This window comes from Lissotriton vulgaris, chromosome 3_1, assembly GCF_964263255.1.
Source record: "Lissotriton vulgaris chromosome 3_1, aLisVul1.2, whole genome shotgun sequence".
In the NCBI taxonomy this organism is placed as follows: Eukaryota; Metazoa; Chordata; class Amphibia; order Caudata; family Salamandridae; genus Lissotriton; species Lissotriton vulgaris.
Window position 1 is genome coordinate 1,472,918,245 of NC_141689.1, and position 19,582 is coordinate 1,472,937,826.

At 44.9% G+C, this 19,582-nt stretch overlaps 1 protein-coding gene and 1 pseudogene across 1 annotated transcript in view; both read left to right on the forward strand.

The window, feature by feature from the left end:
* Window positions 1–19,582, forward strand: part of GRID2 (glutamate ionotropic receptor delta type subunit 2) — a 2,654,005-nt gene that overhangs the window by 2,174,968 nt on the left and 459,455 nt on the right. The window contains exon 11 of the mRNA XM_086961940.1: window positions 15,958–16,270. Within this exon, the coding sequence (XP_086818066.1) occupies window positions 15,958–16,270 (313 nt within the window). The remainder of the gene's footprint in view (window positions 1–15,957; window positions 16,271–19,582) is intronic.
* Window positions 1,520–6,515, forward strand: LOC147728042 (uncharacterized; annotated as a pseudogene).

Here is a 19,582-nt window from a genome sequence, read left to right on the forward strand (position 1 = left end):
TCCCAGGGCCCAGCCGCAAGCCAGTGATTAAACATTAATAGCATCAAACAAGAATAAGCATGATGCACCTACACAGTCACAAGGTTTATTGGCCTTAGATTGTTTGGAACACATACTAATGAGCATTAGTAGCCCCACACAGTAAAAAGCATTAGTGATGCAAATTGTTAGCAAGCATTTATAACCCCACACTGTAAATACCTGTAATAAATCCACTAAGGAGCATTAATTGCCCCGCACAATAGCCACATTTTATGTGGACACATTGTCACTGATGATATAATATGATGTGATAACATCAATCAGGACAACATAGCAGTTTTTTTGTGGAAAGCATTATTGCTGGTACATGTCTCTAAGAGACTAAGAATTGAGTAACTATTGCTTAAAGCACTGTCTTAAATGATGTATCCAGTTACACTTGTTGGAATTCATGATTCAGGTTTAAACCAAAGTAGTTACACCCGTGACCTATGTAATTTTAAAAAATGCAGACGTCAAGCACAATTGTATGAGAAATTACGTTTTTTGCCCCAAACCATGGCTCTTTATGCATGCCAGTTAATTTTCCTGCAAGTCTTCCACTTAGCAAAATTTGGTTGCATTCCCTCGTAAACATTTGCTTCCTAAAGTATATCAATGCATACATCAATATTAGGCTCAAAATTCTAAAGAAACAAAACATACAGGCAGCCACTTTCAGATGCACCCTGTGAACTCAGTATATGTGGGGCTATAAATTCCGGGTAAAAAATATACTGGCCTTGCAGTGCTGCTAGGGCTTTACCAGAGGAAAGGAGTGAGTGAGGACACCATGAGAGAGGGAACAACAAATAGTCCGCCTGTGTGTGAATGAATGTTTTTCTGACCTAGAGCAAGGACACATCACTGAAAATGCTGGTACTGTCAAAAAGCAAAACCCCATAATAAAGACATAATTTATTCTGCGATGAATGGCTCCTTCTTTCCTGAAGTCGCCAGGGCAAGAACATAGGCTTTTCTCTATGTTTTAGGATCGCAGTAAGGCACGCTCCCTCAGGGCCATGCTGCCGTTGAACAGGGGCAACTTTGTCTTGGTTCCAGAAGTGTGTGTGTGGGGGTGGAAATGGCACCAGTGTCACCACCCCGCCTTTCACTGACTCGTAGTGGATTTAACACAGACTCCTGCCATCTCTGGTCAAAATAGTAGTATCTTTTATCGTACTACACCTCTAGGACTGCCCCCAAGTTGTCTGTAATCGGTGACAGACAATCCTTTCGTCCATCAGTTGTTGGCTTATGGGGAAACTGCTCTGAAGGGATTATTAATAAGTTGATGAAGCTGATTTGCTTATTTATATAGAAAGACATTGGTTTGTGTGAAAAAGGTACTTTAAGATTTATAGAAACTTGTTCCTATTCAAACATAGATATTTTGACCCCACACAGTTCTAAGAAGCAATGCTCTACAGGTGGAGTCACTGTTGTAACTCACTGCAGGCACTCACAACAAGGTTGGGGCATCCTACAGCTGGAAGCAATGAACACAGAGGTTAGAGGGAAGTATGTCAAGGTCAGCCACGGCCCATGCAGGTAAGAGCGGTGGGTCTGTGGGGTCAATGGAGGGTATTTCGACAGACGAAAATGAGGGGAAATTAATTATTTATAATGTTTTCACTCGTGGTCGCTTGTTGATTCCCCCCCACAACCCGGCCCCAATTTCCCTCCACTACTACTTGCTCAGGCCGCGGCTGGTCATGGGCATGCATCCATTCTCCATGGTGGTTGGATGCAGTGGTAAGAGGAAAATGCCTTCTTAGTGTTTTAGTGGGGTTCTGGAGGAGAAGCAGGGATAGGTCCATGTATGCTGGTGTGTGCTCTTTGGGGAGGGCAAGAAAGGAGCAAGCAGCTCTTACTCTGCCAGTGGGAGTTCCCTCTGGTCCCAGGAGGATGAAGTGTATCAGGGAGATGCAGAAGATTCTCTCTGAAGATCTGTGTGTGGGCATATTTGTGCATGCCAACTGGCATTCTCTGGAGGTGTGGGTCTGCTGCACATGGCAAAGTTTCTGATATAGTCTAGGATTGCTGGTAGCATCTCCTCATGACATTAGTAGAGGCTATATTTCATTTATGTTTTCCACATTCTGCATTGCATGGCAATGGATGAATATTTTTGACCTGCCGGGCTAATAAATACATCATAACTATTGCCATAATGGTGCTTCGTTTGCGGTCGGTCCTAAACATAGAGTGTGTTCAAGGGCCACCCAATTGTAGTGCATCATCTATATGTTTAGAGGTTCTTGAGTACTCGTAGCCAGAGTAAGTCTGTTCCCACCTATCAAGCACTAATCTTGCTTTCTAGATAGATCCTTCTGAAAACTGATTGGTCTTGACTCTTGGCTATGAAGTAAATATTTGGCTGTTTCAACACCTGCAGGGGTAATAAAAGGTTCAAATATGTATTTTAGGCGATGGCGCTAAAAATGAAATATCACATTTTTTTAGATCTAGCCACTGAGGGAGGCATGCATTAATGGCACACCCACATTTAAAAAACAATTCTCCTGCTGTCTTTTTCTGGTCACCATTATCCCAATACATTTGATTTTTAAACATTACCAATATTTGAACATGCTTGAGAAGGGGCTATTTTTTTATTTAGTGCCCCCGAAATCAAAGCATCTCTTTGACAGTCATTACATTGTTTGAGCTTCTTGAGGTCTTTGTGGCATAATTTAAGAATCAAATGTATCTCTTTGGAAGCCCGCATATCATCACATGATCCATCTTTGATGCACCAACGACACTGGTGGCGCTCAGCTCATTCTTCTGAGCACAGAGTAGAAGCTGGAGGATGGGAGTGTGAAATCTGCAAATACTTGAGTAATCTTGAGTAAAATCTTTACTATCTTGAGTAAGGTTTCTCTGCAAGGGTGTACACCTCGCTCTGAAAAGTCAAATGAAAATGGATGTTTGGTGCTGGGCACTCCATAGTCATTTGACATGAATGAATCTCATAGTCTGAGTTTTCAGTTACACTTTGACGTCAGAAGTGCCACTGATGAGCAGTAATTAATTTGTGAAAGAATATTTGTGGGCCCAATGTTTTGCTTACAAACCAGTGGCTGTCGCTATTGAAGGTTGGGGTGCTAAATACTCCGTAGTCTGGATTCCACCTCATGACTCTTTAATCCATGACTAGACTCTTCCTGTCTCTTCAGTTCACTCTTGCAGTTTCTTTTTCACGCTTGCTTTCTCTCTTTCCTACTGTTTTGCTGACTTTCTCTTCATCCTTCTATTTCCTCTTTGTGGTTTTCTCTTTCTTGCTGTAGATCGAAGTCTGTTGTGAAAAATTAAGTGTCAGTCCCCAAAAATGCTGCTAGGAGGCCACACTTGCAACCGCTGGCTCACATTAAGCGCTGCTATTTAGTGATGCAAGAACTGACATCTGATTTACAGTGCTGGCACTGCACTGAGGACATTGCTTTTGAAATTCCCTCAAATGGCACTGGCACTTATTTGTGGATGATGGGCAACTCAAGCAAAGTCTGTCCCCTCTGTGGGTGTCCTCATCCTCATACACAAAGATGCCTTTCAGTCTAAGAGGATATTTTAGAATGACCAGTGTATTCATTTAAGTGGGCCAAAAATCATTCAGCTCTTTTGGTAGATCTCACCAAGCATGGATCAGTGTTGGGCCTGGTTGAATCTGCCAGAAATCCCAGCAGGGTTAATTCCATGTAGTGGGCGCTAATGTGTTGCTGAGAAATCGAGGAGCACCTGACTGCAACCACAAATTAGTATTATCTCATAACCAAATGTTGGAAAATGGTAAGCTATTATTGCATAAATTTTTGGAGCGGTCAATCTGGGTAATATGAGAAAATAAAAAATGCAAAAATTACAAGTTTATAGACAGTCTACAAGAATCCTGTGTTTATTCCTGTAGTTGTAACAGAAATTCCCATTAACCCCACAATCCTCTGTATGGCTCTTTGCTGTGAGTACAGCAATCACATGTGTATCGAAGTCCATAGGCTGAGAAATGAGGCTCCTTTTCTTCGTAATGTTCTCCATTGGTGTGATGCTTCTCTTGCGCAACGGGTGATAGCACGGGTGATAATGCTGCATTCGACTGAGCAAAAAGTTTTGTTTTATATTGAGCAAAATTTTGAATGACATAGACGACTCATACATTCATGATTAGAAATCTCAAAAAAAGGGGGGGTGTACATAAATAGATAGTTATATAAAGAAACAACAAATAACCTTCCAACATTTGAAACCTGATAAATGCAAGATATTTTAAAAGCCAAATATCATTTATAAGGTTTCCGAAACATGCATAAAAAGACTAGCAATTTGCAGCCTGATTCATGAAAACCGAATTCTGCGAATTATAAATTGCGATTGACAGCGAATCGCAATTTAGAATTCGCAGAACGGCATTCATCAAAATCTGCGATAAAATAAACCGAATCGCAAGCGGCCGCAAAATGCGATAGCGATTTTTCAAAATCGCAGAAAAATCGCAATTTCCGTCAAAATCCGTGTAGGAATTGCAATCTCGCAATTTGCGAGATCGCAAAATGCGATCTCACAAATAGCGAGATCGCAAAAACAGGAAGTCGCATTTCGAGCACATTGATGACATCACAACCAGGAAGCAGGCAGTTCCCACCCCCATTCAGAACAGTGAGGCAGATATCGAGGCTGCATCACACAGAGCACCTTCCAGAACACCTCCAAACTTTGAAATCCTTCACTTTTGTGACTGCAGCAATGGCAGAGGATGCAGCACCAGGGCCCAGTGACACCGGGCGCAAGCGCAAGCTTAAATTTTCTGAGCAGGAGTTGGAGCACCCAATAGACGGAGTGGTTGAAAACCACACAAAACTATTTGGTAAGGACTCCAGGAGGGTGCCAGAGGCGGAGAAACGCTGACTGTGGCTGGGGATCGGCGCCAGAGTCAACGCTGTGGGTGTGACACACAGGTCGATCGACGAGCTAAAAAGAGGTGGTACGACCTCCGAGGTCGTGCCAAGGAGAGGGTGGCAGAGAGGCTGGGCGAGAGCCAGGCTACTGGAGGTGGAGAACCAACAGTCCCTCCCAACACCCCCATGGAGGACCGTGTGGAGGGCACGCTTGAGCGAGAGGCGTGTATAGGGGTCATCACTCTGCACTCATCCCGACCCACCCAAGACAGCCAAGGTAAGTGGCATGCGACTGCGACCCTGTCCCCTAACAATGGCCAAGACCCTATAGCCTCCCATAATCAACCCAAGTCATGCAATCCATGCACATTAGGATATGCCCAAAAGCATTGTGGGACATGTAGTCTGCCCACAATGTACAAAATCTCCAATGCAGCCAGACATGTCCCAAAGTACGCAATGCCACAGCCAGTCAGGGAATGTCAGCCAGCATGCATGTAGCAACTGCACATGTGAAAGATACATGCAATTAATCTACGTCCACTTTCCCTCACAGGTGGCGCTGACAACAACAGCAGCGACAGCAATAGGCTGCTGATAGACGAGGCACCAGAGGATGCAGAGGAGGTGCCAACAGCCACACATCCAGCACCATCAGGTGCTGCTCCATTGCCTGCTGCTAGAGCACCACCATCTGTGCCGGCTCCATCAGGCGCTGCACAAATCCCTGCTGCTAGAGCACCACCTTCTGCACCGGCACCATCAGGTGCTGCACCAATCCCTGCTGCTAGAGTACCACCATCTGTGCCAGCTCCATCAGGCGCTGCTCCAATCCCTGCTGCTAGAGCACCACCATCTGCGCCAGCACCATCAGGCGCTGCACCATTGGCAACCGCAACACCACCACCAGCGGGACCCTCAACATCTGGTGCTGCTAGAGCGGTGACAGTGCACACACCCACTGTGGCAAGCCAGCACAGCAGGCATGGCAGGGATCGCCAGCAGAACACAGTACGCAGCGGCAGGAGGGGGATGGCCGTGCGCATGCCAGGGCTCAGCATAGAGCGCCGGATGCTGGGCATCCATCAATTGCAGGCACGACGCCAAGGGGCAATCCAACTCCAGCTCCACAACATTGGCCGCAATGTAGCAAATGTGTCGGATAGGATAGAGCGGATGACAACTGCCATGGAGGCTAACACTGCGGCCATCATCTCGCAGCGCAACATCGCCCGCCGCCGCCACCGCCAGCTACTTACGTGGCTATCTGCCTACACGCGCTCGAACTACGTAATTGGTAATGCCACCTCCCAGCTCTCACGTCGCTCCCTGGCTATGCAGCAGCAGATGGTGCAATGCTGCGAGGATGTGGCGTGAGTACTGGAGCAGGTCACCAGTGCCGTACTGGCACTACATCCAACTGGCCCAGCCAATGGTGATGGGGACGACACTAGTGAGGGGACCTCCAGTGTCAGCAGCCTGTCTGCCTCACAGGTCGGTGGCCTACGCCGCAGCAGCAGGCCCACTGCGGGTTCACGTGCCGTCCCTGAGGATGAGCCTGAGAGGCGATTGGGTGCCGCGCGCCGGAGGGGCACTTGACTTTACTGTACATTGGCAGGGACATGCTGATGATAGAAGCATGTCCTGTGTATGATTTAGAGCAGTATGGCGCAATACTGCTCACATGTAAATAATAGCAAAATGTCATTATTATTGTGCCTTCAACAATAATATTTATTCTAGCATCGTACATCGGCCTCCTGTCATTATTTCCATTGGCATTCATTTGTGAATTGTTGGGTGAGGGGAGTGGGTGCACTAGAAACTGTTCATTGTGATGTGGTTGCGGCGTCTGTGTCCTTCAGCTGGATTCTCCCCGCGTGCATGACGCACATGTGCAGGTGGCCGGTCGTCCCCTTCCGACTCACTGCCAGACATCTCTACAGGTATCCAGTGCTTGGTAGCAATGTTGTGTAGTATTGCACACACAGCCACAATGCGGCAGCACACATCAGGACTGAAGCCATGGCCCCACCAGTCTTGTGCAGTATGCAGAATCTGCTCTTCAGTAGCCCAAATGTCCTCTCAATGAAATTCCTTGTGCGTATGTGTGCTGCATTGTAACGCCGTTGCTGTGGTGTAGCAGGGTTGAGGTATGGGATGAGGAGGTATTCACGGAGGGCGTAGCCACTGTCACCTGAATGAGAGGAGCAGAGGGTGAGTGCCTGTGCAGCGCAGCTACTTCATCACAGTGTAACATTGTGGGCCAAGTGTACTTACCTAGTAGGTGTCCTTCACCAAAGTCTCCCCTGGCCAGTCGTGTGTGGAGGCCGCAGTGACGGAATATGAAGGAGTCATGTGTGCTCCCCGGGTACTGTGCCACTATGTCCGTGATGTATGTTTTAGCATTGCACACCATCTGGATGTTGAGGGAGTGGTAGGACCTGCGGTTGCGGTACATGTACTCCGTTTCAGCTGGTGGGCAGATGTGGATGTGGGTACAGTCAATGCATCCTATCACATGTGGGAAATGCGCAACATTGTAGAATTGATGCTTGGTCTCATCCAACTCCTGTTGGCTGGTGGGAAATTTTATGTGGTGGTGTAGCTGGGTCAGCATTGCATCTAGGAAACTCCTTAGGCAGCGGGACATGGTGGGCTGGGATATCCCCCCAGCAGCGGCAACTATCCCCTGGAAACTCCCGGAGGCCAGAAAGTGCAGGCTGCACAATACCTGGACATGTGTGGGCACGGCATTGGTCCGCCTTGTTGGGTGCTGCATCAGGGGGTCAAGGTCCTGAATTAGCTTGATGATCATTGGCCCATTCAGGCGGTACTTTGGGTATATTTGCTCTCTGGTTTGGCCCAGCAGGGTGAGCCGCTGGCGGAATATCCTCTCCTGGATCCTACGTCTCATCGGTGCTGCTCGCTGTAGCCTTTTCCGCCTGACCACCATGTAGAGTCCTGGCATTGTGAGACTCCTAATGCTGCTGCTGCATCTCCTTAAGTGTGTTTGGTCAGGCCAGCACCTGTTACTGATTGGGAAATAGTTTTTCAAATATTTTTTTCCTAGGCTTTGATGGTTACCACCTGCTTTGGGTTGTCCTTAAATTGCGCCTCGCAAAAAGCGATTTACGGGTTTTTCGTAAATTGCGATTTTTCTTGAATAGCGATTGCGATTGTATTGGGATTTTGCTATTTTATTCGCAGAATCCGTGGTTTCTCGCAATTTCCGATTCGCTAATGGACTGCTGCCGGGATTCTGCGAATTATTTTGCGATTTCGCTATTCTGTGTTTGCGAATTCGCTTTTTTTCATCAAGAATACCGATTTTGAGAATTGCGCTTGCAATAGCTTTTTCGCAGCTATTGCGATCGCAATTTTGCTTCATGAATCAGGCTGTAAGCGTATTCATTACAGCTGTACCCTCCAGTTATAATAAAGAGGACAAAGATGATTTAAGAAGTTCCTTTGAAATTGAAGAATATTCATAAGAAATCCTTAAAAAGATAATAAAGTGCATAGAGCAAATACAGAATAGTGCCATTCAACTATACTTTTTCCCCAATCACTGGGTTAAGTCAGCTCTAACCATAATATAACTAGTATTCATTACCTACCAATGCTTACACCTATAGTAAAGTGTATACGTAAGATCTAATAGTGAAAAAAATCCCCTAATCTGACTGAGTGAAAAAGTATGAATAGACAGGGCTTGAATGAAAGATTTTCTTCAGAATAAATCGTGAGTATTTGTACTTGTGGGAGGCAAAGTATTAGCAATAAGAATTCTATTCTCCAAAATGACCTGTACATACAATTGCTAATTAATCAATAGCAGAACAGGAGGACTGCAAGCATCATAAGCCTGTAAAAACACAGTAAACCTGAATACTCCCAAAGCATGGCAGCCAGTGACACTATAGTAGGAATGTTCAGATTAGGGCAGGAATATTGCAGCCGTTCTGTAACAGCAAAACACAGTCCCTGGAAGCCCAAACGGCAGTAAGTGCACTTTACTCAGATACCATGATTTATGTAGTGGAGCCTACAGTATGCACTTAAAGACACATTTTCATGACTTTCTGAATAGGAACCGATGGCTGGATCAGTTTTTGCTCAAAGCTGCATTTAATGGGAGCATTTGGGGCCGTAGCACTCAAAGAGCTCTAGGGAAGCAGAATATGTTTGGGCACATTTTTGTGCCCACAGGTCTCTCCAGTATTTCATAAAGAACCACAGAAGCTTGTGCGGCCCCTTCTGTAACATGGATCAAAATTGAATGATACTAAGAGGGTGTTGCCTCGTATGAATGAGTGCCTAGCTCAGTGCAAAAGAGGCAATGCCATTGACCTTACACTTCACACAGTGAGCACGCCCCAGGCGACTTGAGAGGGTCCATTCGGACACCAGCGAATCCCCTAGTTTCAAACGGTGGCACCATATTTCACTAATGCGCTGTACCCCTCACAGGTGTGAAACATCAGAGTTGGCCTCTGTGCTGTGGAGAGCACATTTTACCTGTAATTGGGCGCACTGTCCTGGTCTGTAAAGGGTGCACTCAGTTAAGAGTGTGAAGTGCCACAAACCAGCACAGTCTACTCAATTGCTGTTAAAGCTGTTGGTAAGTAATTTACTACGTCCAGTGATGATCCTGCATGGAAACCCATTGTTGACATTTTTCAGGTAAGGGACTTCATTGATCTTTTTATGTAGAGTGGAATCCTTCACCATACTAGATTGAGTTTATCCAAATTAGGTTACCAACAGAGGCCATATTATTATGCCACTTTAGTCACCAAACAAAACGTCTAGTTTACCTATAGAGATATTCTGAAGAAGTGTTCCTCTGAGGGGCCACACAATAATACACCATCTCCTTCAATGTATGTTTGTGCTTTGGGCACAAACAAATCTTCCCAAAATTCCAATCGAAATACTGTGAAATATTTACAACTGCCTATGGAGCATTACTTTTTGGGATGCTACAATGACATAGCGGCATTCCCCATATTTACACGGTGGCACTCAACCACTAAACATGGCTTAGCGCCACCTTGTAAATATGCCCCTTTCCGCCGCAGTCCTCTGCGGCACAGGGTTGTGCATTGGATGTTGCAGTGGACATGCCACCGCACGACCCATTGCTTTTTTTACGCTGCCCCAAGTTTACAAGGCTGGGGCAGCACCAAAAACTAAGGCCAGGGAATAAGTAGTCGCAGAGTGGAGATACAAGGAGAAATCATTACTTTCTCCTCGTTTTTTGCTCTTTCTAAGTGTGTTGCAGAAAGTATGCTGCATTCCACAGCACACATAGAAAGAGCAAATCGCCATTAATGATTGTTTATATGCAGGAAGGTGTCCCTTCTTCACACAAACAATCACCCGGCAGCACAGGCACTCTTGCAACATGGCGACAGGGTACCTGCGCTGGTGCTAGGCAGCTTTTTTTGCACCCATGCTTGTGGAAACACAGGGGTGTACTGTATTCTTGTGAATACGGCTCATCTCTGCGTTTTAAAAATGTCTGGGCGACAAATTTGGCATAGCACTGCTTCTGACATTTCTCTTTAACCACATGCGTGCGGCGGTTATTTTTGCGCTGTGCGGCTTTTTTCAAAAAGCCGCGTTACATGACGAGCTCAGCTCGTCATCCGCACACGACCACCGTGGCCCATCAGCAGCGAAGGGGTTAAATATGCTATACAGTCCGAAAAAAAGCAATTCATTTATAGTGAGTTAACATTACATATCTAATCTAAAGAAGATCTTGCACAGGAACATATGTACAAAAAAAATACAAAAGAGCATATACATGCATGCCAACACACAGACTCACATGAACGTTCGCACACATGCACATGCAGACAAGGATTTAAACATAGGCATTCATGAGCACACGCTGGATAACTATCCACCCTTTTTGGCATGGTTCAGTAATGACATATTAAATTTACATAAAAGTGGCACAGGGGACCAAGTTTGTAATCTCCAAGTCTCTCTCGCGTGAATGAAGCATTAAGGGATGGAAGGATGCAGCCCTAAAGAGACTCAGAAATACTGCGGGCAGCAGTTTCAAAATGTGATGATCCGTCTGAACTTTGCTGCACCGAACATTCCCGGAAAACAATTTGGCACGCAGCTGCTATAGGTTTACAGTGACAGCTTCGTGCCATATGTCTAACTGCAGCCGACGGCTGAAGTGAATGTTGAGCACGTGTCCGTTCATGTATAGCCGAATTTAAGCAAGAGAAATCTAGAAGCAAGCTCAAGCTTTTCAATGAAATACTTGAAAATCTGAGCACTGCTATGCTCTTTCTGCCTTTTTCTCCTACATGAGGTTACTATGAAACAGCTATGCTATTGTAATAAAAATGCAACCTGATGCACACTAGGATTAAACACTTCCTCGTGCTTTTCATCAATCCAAATATGCTCTCTGCATTAATTCTTCAGCGTGTTACTAAAAATGTGGGGACTTATTTACAAGAGAGTATTGCAGCGCGGTGCCGCAAGACATTTGGCTGTGCGATGCTGCGTTACTTTCAAAGCACAGAGATGTGTCAAATTTACAATATGACAGATCCCTATGCTCTTCCCTGCATTGGTGCACAATTGGTTTCAATGGGCCAATGCAGGCACCCTTGCACCATGGTCCAAGGATGCCTGCGTTGCGGGGATGGTTGTTTTTGTGCAGGAAGGGATACCTTCCTGCGCAAAAACAATCGCGAGAGGGTTACCTCTGTCTATGTGCGCTGCAGAATGTAGCACGCATAGAAAGAGGAGAAAACAAAGAGAAATAAAAGTATTTCTCTTTGTTGCGCCTCCTTACGCCTCCCCTGGGCAGGCGTTGGATTCTGCCGCATTCCCACAATGTGGAATTGTAAGCACAGTATACGTCAGCATTGGGGCAAATCAGTGGCTGTGTCCTTTCGAACATTTTGTTCTTTTTTCCATGGTGAAGCCTGTTTTATTGGGGTAGCAAGGCAAGGGGCGGCTGCCTCCTCCTGCTCTTACCTACCGTCTCGGGGGCAGCAATTGCCCCCGCTCTCCATTGCGGCCATTGTGGGGCAGCATTTGGTGAAATCTCGGCAGCACCCCCCCCCCTTTAAATGCGGGTTCCGCAGGGTGGCAAACGCAGGGACCGCCATGGGCGGCCATAGGACTAGCTATGCCACTGGCGAGTTTCCCCGCACCCACACAAAGTTTATGGCTGTCCCATTCTTTTTCCAGGGAGAGAGTCTGAGTGAAGTTTAAGTTTTGAGCATTCACTAATTCACAAAGCAAACTGTTCCTTGCTATGCTCACTCCCTACACCTTATGTGGATTTATTCCTGTTTAGTTGTGGAATACACTTTTGCACGGGTAAATACATTTACGACCTACATATTATTTTGTGGATTTGTGACAGGCATAAATGCTGCCATTATGGTTGTAAATGTTTTGTAGGGGCAAACATGGCTTTGTGAATATGGCCCAGTGTATTCATTTCTATTCCTAGAAGAATTTTACTATAGCACTTCACCTGATGTAGTGTTTCACTTCTATGCATAGCTGCTTCTTTTCAAGTTCTAGGAAGGACCAGCACCCCTTCAACCATTCTCTTCTTGATGAGAAACGTTGAGAACAAAGCATTGATTTACTGCCTGTCTTGTAAAGAGAGCAGCTGTTGTTTGCTTTCCTAAATCAATGTGCTAATGATGCAAGACAGTAGTTCTTAGCATCCAACCAATGCATTGACCATATGGGAGAGGGCATAATCAATCCATGCCCTGCCAACAAAAGATGAGCTCCTATTTCTTACAGACACACTGAATCTGTTATAAAAACAAGCTTTGTACTAACCACTTGGACAGATTTAGCTATTTATGTATTTATAGAGAACTTTGCATACCCCTATGTGCCACTTTTCTGTTATTCCAGAGCATTGGGATAGGTGGAACAAGAGGCAAGGGAGTTTAGAGTCCCAACGGTTAAGTGGAAATCGTGACTGAGTGCTTTAAGCGTGACGCTTGGTCTTTGAGGAGCTTTATTAGAAGGCAGGTCTAATAGCCCACCCTTTATGACTTTCCAGAATCATGTAAGGTTTTTTTCTGGATCTCAAGGATGAGTTAAAGGCATGCTGCTGCCTTGGGCAAAGAGCACCAAAGCATCCGCTTCTGTGGTTCTGTCTCCTGAAAGTCATTAGTGGAACAGATGGGTGGAGATGATGAACACTTTTAGGCTGGGGTGTTCTTTGTGGTCAATTTCTGTGCGTATTTGGAGATTTTGGTCCAGCAGATCCTGAGGACAATACAAGGGAGCTTGTATTTGATTCTGGTTATTACTGAAACAGTGCAGTGCAGAGCTTTGGAAACTGGCGACAATGGGGTTACATTAGTGAATACCTAGGAGCAGTCTGGCTCCCTGATTCTGTAGTCTTGGTATTCTTGTGTTACATGAGTTTATAATCCTAATTTGTTTTTTTCCAGAAGGAGTTTGGGTTTCTATTGTTGTATGGAGACAGACGTGTGTTCTATTGACACTAGAATTTCAATTATAGTTTTACTGGAAACATTTGTCAAACTTGGCTGCTTAACCCCTTAAGCGCTGCGGCCGACGGCACCACTACCTCGGGAGTGCTGCCGTCGGCCGTTGGACGTTCCAACTGCACCTGCGCAATGGAACGTTCAGCACTGGAGCTGGACGTTCCAAAGCAGCTAAGGTGTTAAAGTCTTCTGTTCATTTTTGCATGATGTTATTAGTAAATGCAAAAGGGATCTGTACTCAAAGTTCACTTAAATTGCTAAAAGAGTTGCTATGGAAAATGATTTCCCTATCATGACTAATAGTCAAAACCCACTGGACGCGAGCTACATTCAACATCTGTTTTTAAATCAGACTTGCCCACTCACACCATGACATCTGGTTGAGCATCTAATGTATTGTATCAGGAGTAAATCCCTTAAACTGGCAGAGGTTTATGCTGACCTTGAGCTACAGGTGAAATTGTCCTGAAACCTATTGCAGATGCAGGATACGTAATAATATCTGCCCAAAAATTGCATTTCCTCCTCTTGATAATTTGACAGTTTTGTGGATTGACTGAAGTAAATCTCCAATCATTAAAATGAAAGGGGGAATTCCTTGGCATTTTCTCAGTAGAGAGATGTTGGAAACCTACATCCCTATAAACTTGGCATTATTCACAAATATGTTTAATGTCTCCCCAGTCTGGGAAGCCATTTCTGTGAACCGCTGGAGTAACTATGGGGAAAGGAATTGACACCGTTCTTAGGTCATAGAGGAAGAGTTAAAGAGTTACAAATGTTTGCCCTGTGCACTTCCTCCATCACACAGACAATCCACTCGAATATGCATAGTTTGCCATAAGTAGAACTGAAAATCGTTTACTTATGGCTTTTCCATGATACACGTATTGGAATGCCAGTAATCGCTGAACATTCATAAATATAAATATGAGTAAATGTTACAAATCTGTTATGAATTGCTTGTCAAAATGGTTCCCATTAAGAACAAGATTTGCCTACTTCTCCCCATACCCTTTCAGAACCTTCAGCAAAGTCTCCTGCGCTGTACATCAATGTCATCAATGTCATCAGAGCTGCATTATATAGCCCTTCTACTATGTTCATGAGCTTATACCATAACAGTTAAAATGTAGTTTATATTCAAGATTATAGTACTTTATGCATCAAATGTAAGAGACATGCTTGAAATACATCTAGTATCCATATTATAGCATTTCCTTGATGTCCATAGTGCTGTGGAGCAATCTTTCAATACAAACAATTCTTTCACTTCCTGCAATGTCTGTATACCAACACAACAATTAAGTGGTTCATTCCTGATATAGGTTTCTTTAGATTTATTTTGCTACCAAAATCTTTAAGTCAATAACTATCTTGTTTGCTTAGGCTGCTTGAGGTAGTGAGAGCAATGGATACATTTTCAGTGTCTTCTGATGCTTGCTTCCCTAGTGCTAAATTTAGTTCACGTATCACAAGACAAACATGCAAAGTATCGTGTGACCTAGTCCGCTTGGTTTAAAAATTCCTGCTGGTTGCCTACATAAAACCCTAGGGGTGATAATATATGAAAATCAGCCACTTGCCCCTTCTACCTGATAGGTATTGCAGTCGTAAAGCATTTGCCAGGGCTGGTTCCTGTTCCCAGTCCGGCCCTGGGTGTTGATCTCAGTTTTGAAAAGTAACTTGGGGAAATAAGTGAATGTGGAGTCCTCCATGCAACCCAGCAACATTATTTCTCCACAGCAGCAAACCATGCAAGTGGCAGTGGGAAGAAGGAGGCGGCGTAGCTGCTGGTGATCGCTCACATTGTACAGTTCTAAAAGCACCCCCCATTGTCATGGCCCATTGGAGGTTTTCTTCTTTGTCATGTCCAACCGGTCTGATCCTCTGCAAACCCTGCTCTATTCATTTCCCCCTCGCCTAACTCATCAACCTACACCAATCCCTTCCTCTCTGCTAGGCCCCTTCCATTTCAAAAAGTGGCTGCAAAGCTGCTGACACTGGAAGTACATGAGTCATTTTTATTATCCATTACTATGGGAGACTAAAAGGGTCGGACAATCCATGCCGGCCAATAAATAATGGCATTTGAAGCCTCATTTATACATACATCTTACAACCACATAATTCTATACGTCAGTGTTTTGATTAAGGTTCTAGGGTAGCATAATATTTACGGTATTACTGATAATATATATATATCATTTTTTCTACTGCAGTGTTTTGTCAAAGATGAAGTATAATGGATTCTCTAACAAACGGGGTCAGAAGGTGAACACTACCCCTGCTTTCATCTTCGTTTTAATAATGCCTACTGTCTGCCCGCCAATTAACCTCTTTTGTACTTTCCTCTGTCCGTCCTCAGTGTCTATAGCACAGCCCCGGGTTGCCACTTTTAATGAAATCTGTTCTTCTTTGATAAGCTGCGGTACTATAAATCATATTGGAGCCCTGATGCTTTAGACACTTCGCGCTAACAGTCTTTTTTTTCTTTTCTACTTAATTCCCAGAGAGCTGACATTGGAATTTCTGCTTTAACCATCACGCCGGACCGTGAGAACGTGGTCGATTTCACCACGCGATATTTGGATTACTCGGTGGGCGTGCTTCTGAAGAGGGCGGAGAAGACAGTGGACATGTTTGCGTGCTTGGCACCGTTTGATCTCTCCCTCTGGGCCTGCATAGCAGGGACTGTGCTGCTAGTCGGGCTGCTAGTCTACCTCCTGAACTGGTTCAACCCGCCTCGGCTGCCAATGGGTTCAGTGACGTCTTCAACCTTGTACAACTCCATGTGGTTTGTCTATGGATCATTCGTGCAGCAAGGTAAAGAACCCGCAAGGTTTCTTAATTACTAAACTGCTGACATAACCACACCAAAGGTACATAACTAGCATGCTGCTTGTGCTCTTCTTCACAGACCAAAGCAGATGACCCTTTTCACAAAACTGTCTAGAAATACAATCAAACCTTGACAAATCCAGACTTTCTGGATGTGTAAAATATAGTCATTTTTGATATTTTAGATGTGTCTAAAATAATTATGCATCAGCGTACAATGGTTAGGGTAAGCGTACCTCACGCATGACTAACGCGCCATGCAACTGTATAATGCACACAATTGTAGAATGTAAGAGGTGTGAAAGCCAGGAAAGAGGAGGGAAAGAGAAGAGCTGGCAAGGACAAGCAAGGCAAATGTGGTTCACACTCATAATCTTGAAAAGTGTTGGGACTTTCTTGAACTCTTAGCACTATGGAGGCTTTGCTGTTATCAATGTTTAAAGTTTTGTAAAATGAGTGGGTTTTGACATTTTTTTGTCTTCTCCTCAAAATCCATTATGAGTAGTTGTACATTTCAGCACCACAAACATTTTTACAGACATGGGGCCTCATTTATGAGGCCGTGCGCCACTTTTATGCCGCCGGCGCGTCACTTTTTGTGACGCACCAGCAGCATGTGCCTTGTTGCAGAATATTTACAAAGTGACGCATCTAGGTAGATGCGTCACTTTGTAAACCCCTGCGCCACATTATACCTGCGCAGGGTATAATGTATGCAAGGGGGGGCGTTTTGACGCAAGAAATGGTCATGGAAGTGACGCAGTGAAATCTATAAGATTTCACTGCGCCACTTCTAGGACACAAATGCATCAATTTCTTACGCCTGCCTCACAGCAGGCGTAAGATTGACGCAGGCCCTTTTACATGGGGCTTGCCCCATGTGAAAGGACACATTGCTGGAGTTGCGTCACTTTTGTGACACACTCCAGCAATGCGTCACTTTTGCGCCATACAGATATCTGTAACTCCTTGCGCAATGATGCGTCATACTGTAAATATAACGCCTCTGTGGTGCCGCAAGGAGTGCGCAATGAAAACTGACACATCGCTGTTTTCACGCAGTGATGCGTTCACTTTTCATAAATGAGGCCCATGGTGCTTCTCCATTGCATACATAATTCAGAAAGCATCACAGATAACATTTATAATGTCGCAGGATAATACGCAACACGAGGTGATGTACAGTAAAGTATTGACTTGTTTAGTTTTTGATTGAGTACTTTGAGGTTCATACTCAATGACACAGCTTATTTTCTGTTATGATTCGAGGAAGAGGAGGGATGTTATCAACGGTCCCCGGTTCTCCAGTTCTTCTGTTATTAGTTGGGTGGAGATGGAAACAGCCATTACTACACAGTCAAAACTACGCATGACCATAACCACAAATCCTTTACCATGAACATGCTTTTACCACGCATGTGCATAACCAAGAATTTTTAACCATGAATATGACTTTACCACAACGATACGTGGTAAAAGATTTAAAGGTCCGTACAATACAACTACCTTGACATTGACACCAACGCCTTTCACAACACAGATCAATACACAGTGGCGGCGATGTCTAATGCAGAGAGCCACCCGACTTAAAATACGACAGACAATAATGCACCCGCGTTTCCTGAAACCACTCCATCCTGCCTCTTTGAGACCCATGGCTCGTTCTGTAACAGCCCACTGCTCCCCATTTGAGAAGTGCGCTTTGAATTCACCCCTCTGGATATTTAACAATATAAATTATCCGAACAGCCCTTTCAATGCTGCTGTTTCAGAAATTGTGCTGTGCTGCTGAGCTTTGCTACAGACCATCTTGGGAGCACTAAGAGGGAGGTAAGTGCAGGCAAAGATTCCTGCTGTGAGACTTAGAGGGTGCCATACCTGGGTTGTTGCACTGCCCCGTTCCTCCATGCTCCTGGCTAAATTGTGGGTTGAAGCGTGGTTGTGAGTGTTCAGCTGTGAGTGATTGTGTGTGCTTGTAGTAATGTTACAAGGTGTGTGGTGATAGTAATATTGAGATTAACGTAATGTGATTGCTATTAGGCAAAGGCATGTGTGTGACCTGCTCCGCACGTGATTTTGTGGGTTGGTGGTGGTGTGTTGGGTACATGTACATATGCACGTCGATAGGTGTCTGTGGTTTGTTAGTGTAATTAGGGATGTACGTTTGTATATGAAGCCGATGGGTATGTTTGTGGGTGTGTCTATCGGTGTTGATGTCAGCATATGTGTTTGGAATTGTGTATACTAGTATTATTAGGAGGTATGTATGAAGCGGATATGGGGTTCATACTTGCTAATAAAATGTTTACCACACATATGTCTTTACCAACCATGTCTTTGCCACACATTATTTGTGGAAAAAGCATATGCATTGGAAACATTTTCATTGTAAATGCCTGCGTTGTAATGACTCATGCATTGTACTGACAGCATTGAAAAGGCATATGTGGTAGTTGCATGCGTTGTTCCTTCATACAACCGGATGGAGAGAGGCAGAGGGGAAGGGCTGAACAGCAGTGCTTAGATCAGATCATATCTCCAACGTGTTCAGTTTCAAACTGCCCATTTATCCAAGCGGGCATTTCCCCTGAGGACTAGAGGCGTTGCAGGCCAGTTTCGAAGGAAGATGGCTGCTGTCTGGATTCTTGAGAGGCCCTGGGGCCTATGGCAGGAGCACAGTGGGTAGCTTAAGGATAGAAACAACGAAATACAGAAAGGTTGAGGGGGAGGGTGAAAGGAGGGAGAAGAGAAAGAACGGAGAGACTGAGTGGAAAGAGAGGAAGGGAACAGAGCTAATTTTTTGCCTTGGCTGCTTCTGGGTCCCAGCCCGTCTGGCCCTGCCAGTGCCCCTTTTTAGCAAGAACACCTTACTGATATGCTTCGTTGCCAAGAGCACTTAAGGTACCCCTAAACGAACCTGGTATAAGTAGTGGAAAATAGCTGAAATTTGCGCCAGTCAATCTAGTATCTTCAGGATGAGTACAGGAAGGGATGTGATGTTTTAGAAAAAACTAAAAGTGAATGGTGGAACCGTAGCAGAGAAATCAGATATGTGTCATATCACAAATATGCTAATGTATGCATTGCATACATCACACACTTATAGTTTGCTCTTAACCCTTTGCCTGCTGATGACGGAACCGCTCCGTCATCAGCTGCGGTGGCGCTGTGCTGATGACGGAGCGGTTCCGTCATGGCCCGCTCGGCGCTCCTGCGCGGCGCGAATTCCACGCCTGCGCTGAGCATTCCATTGAGCGGGGCGGGCCATGATGGAACCGCTCCGTCATAAGCACAGCG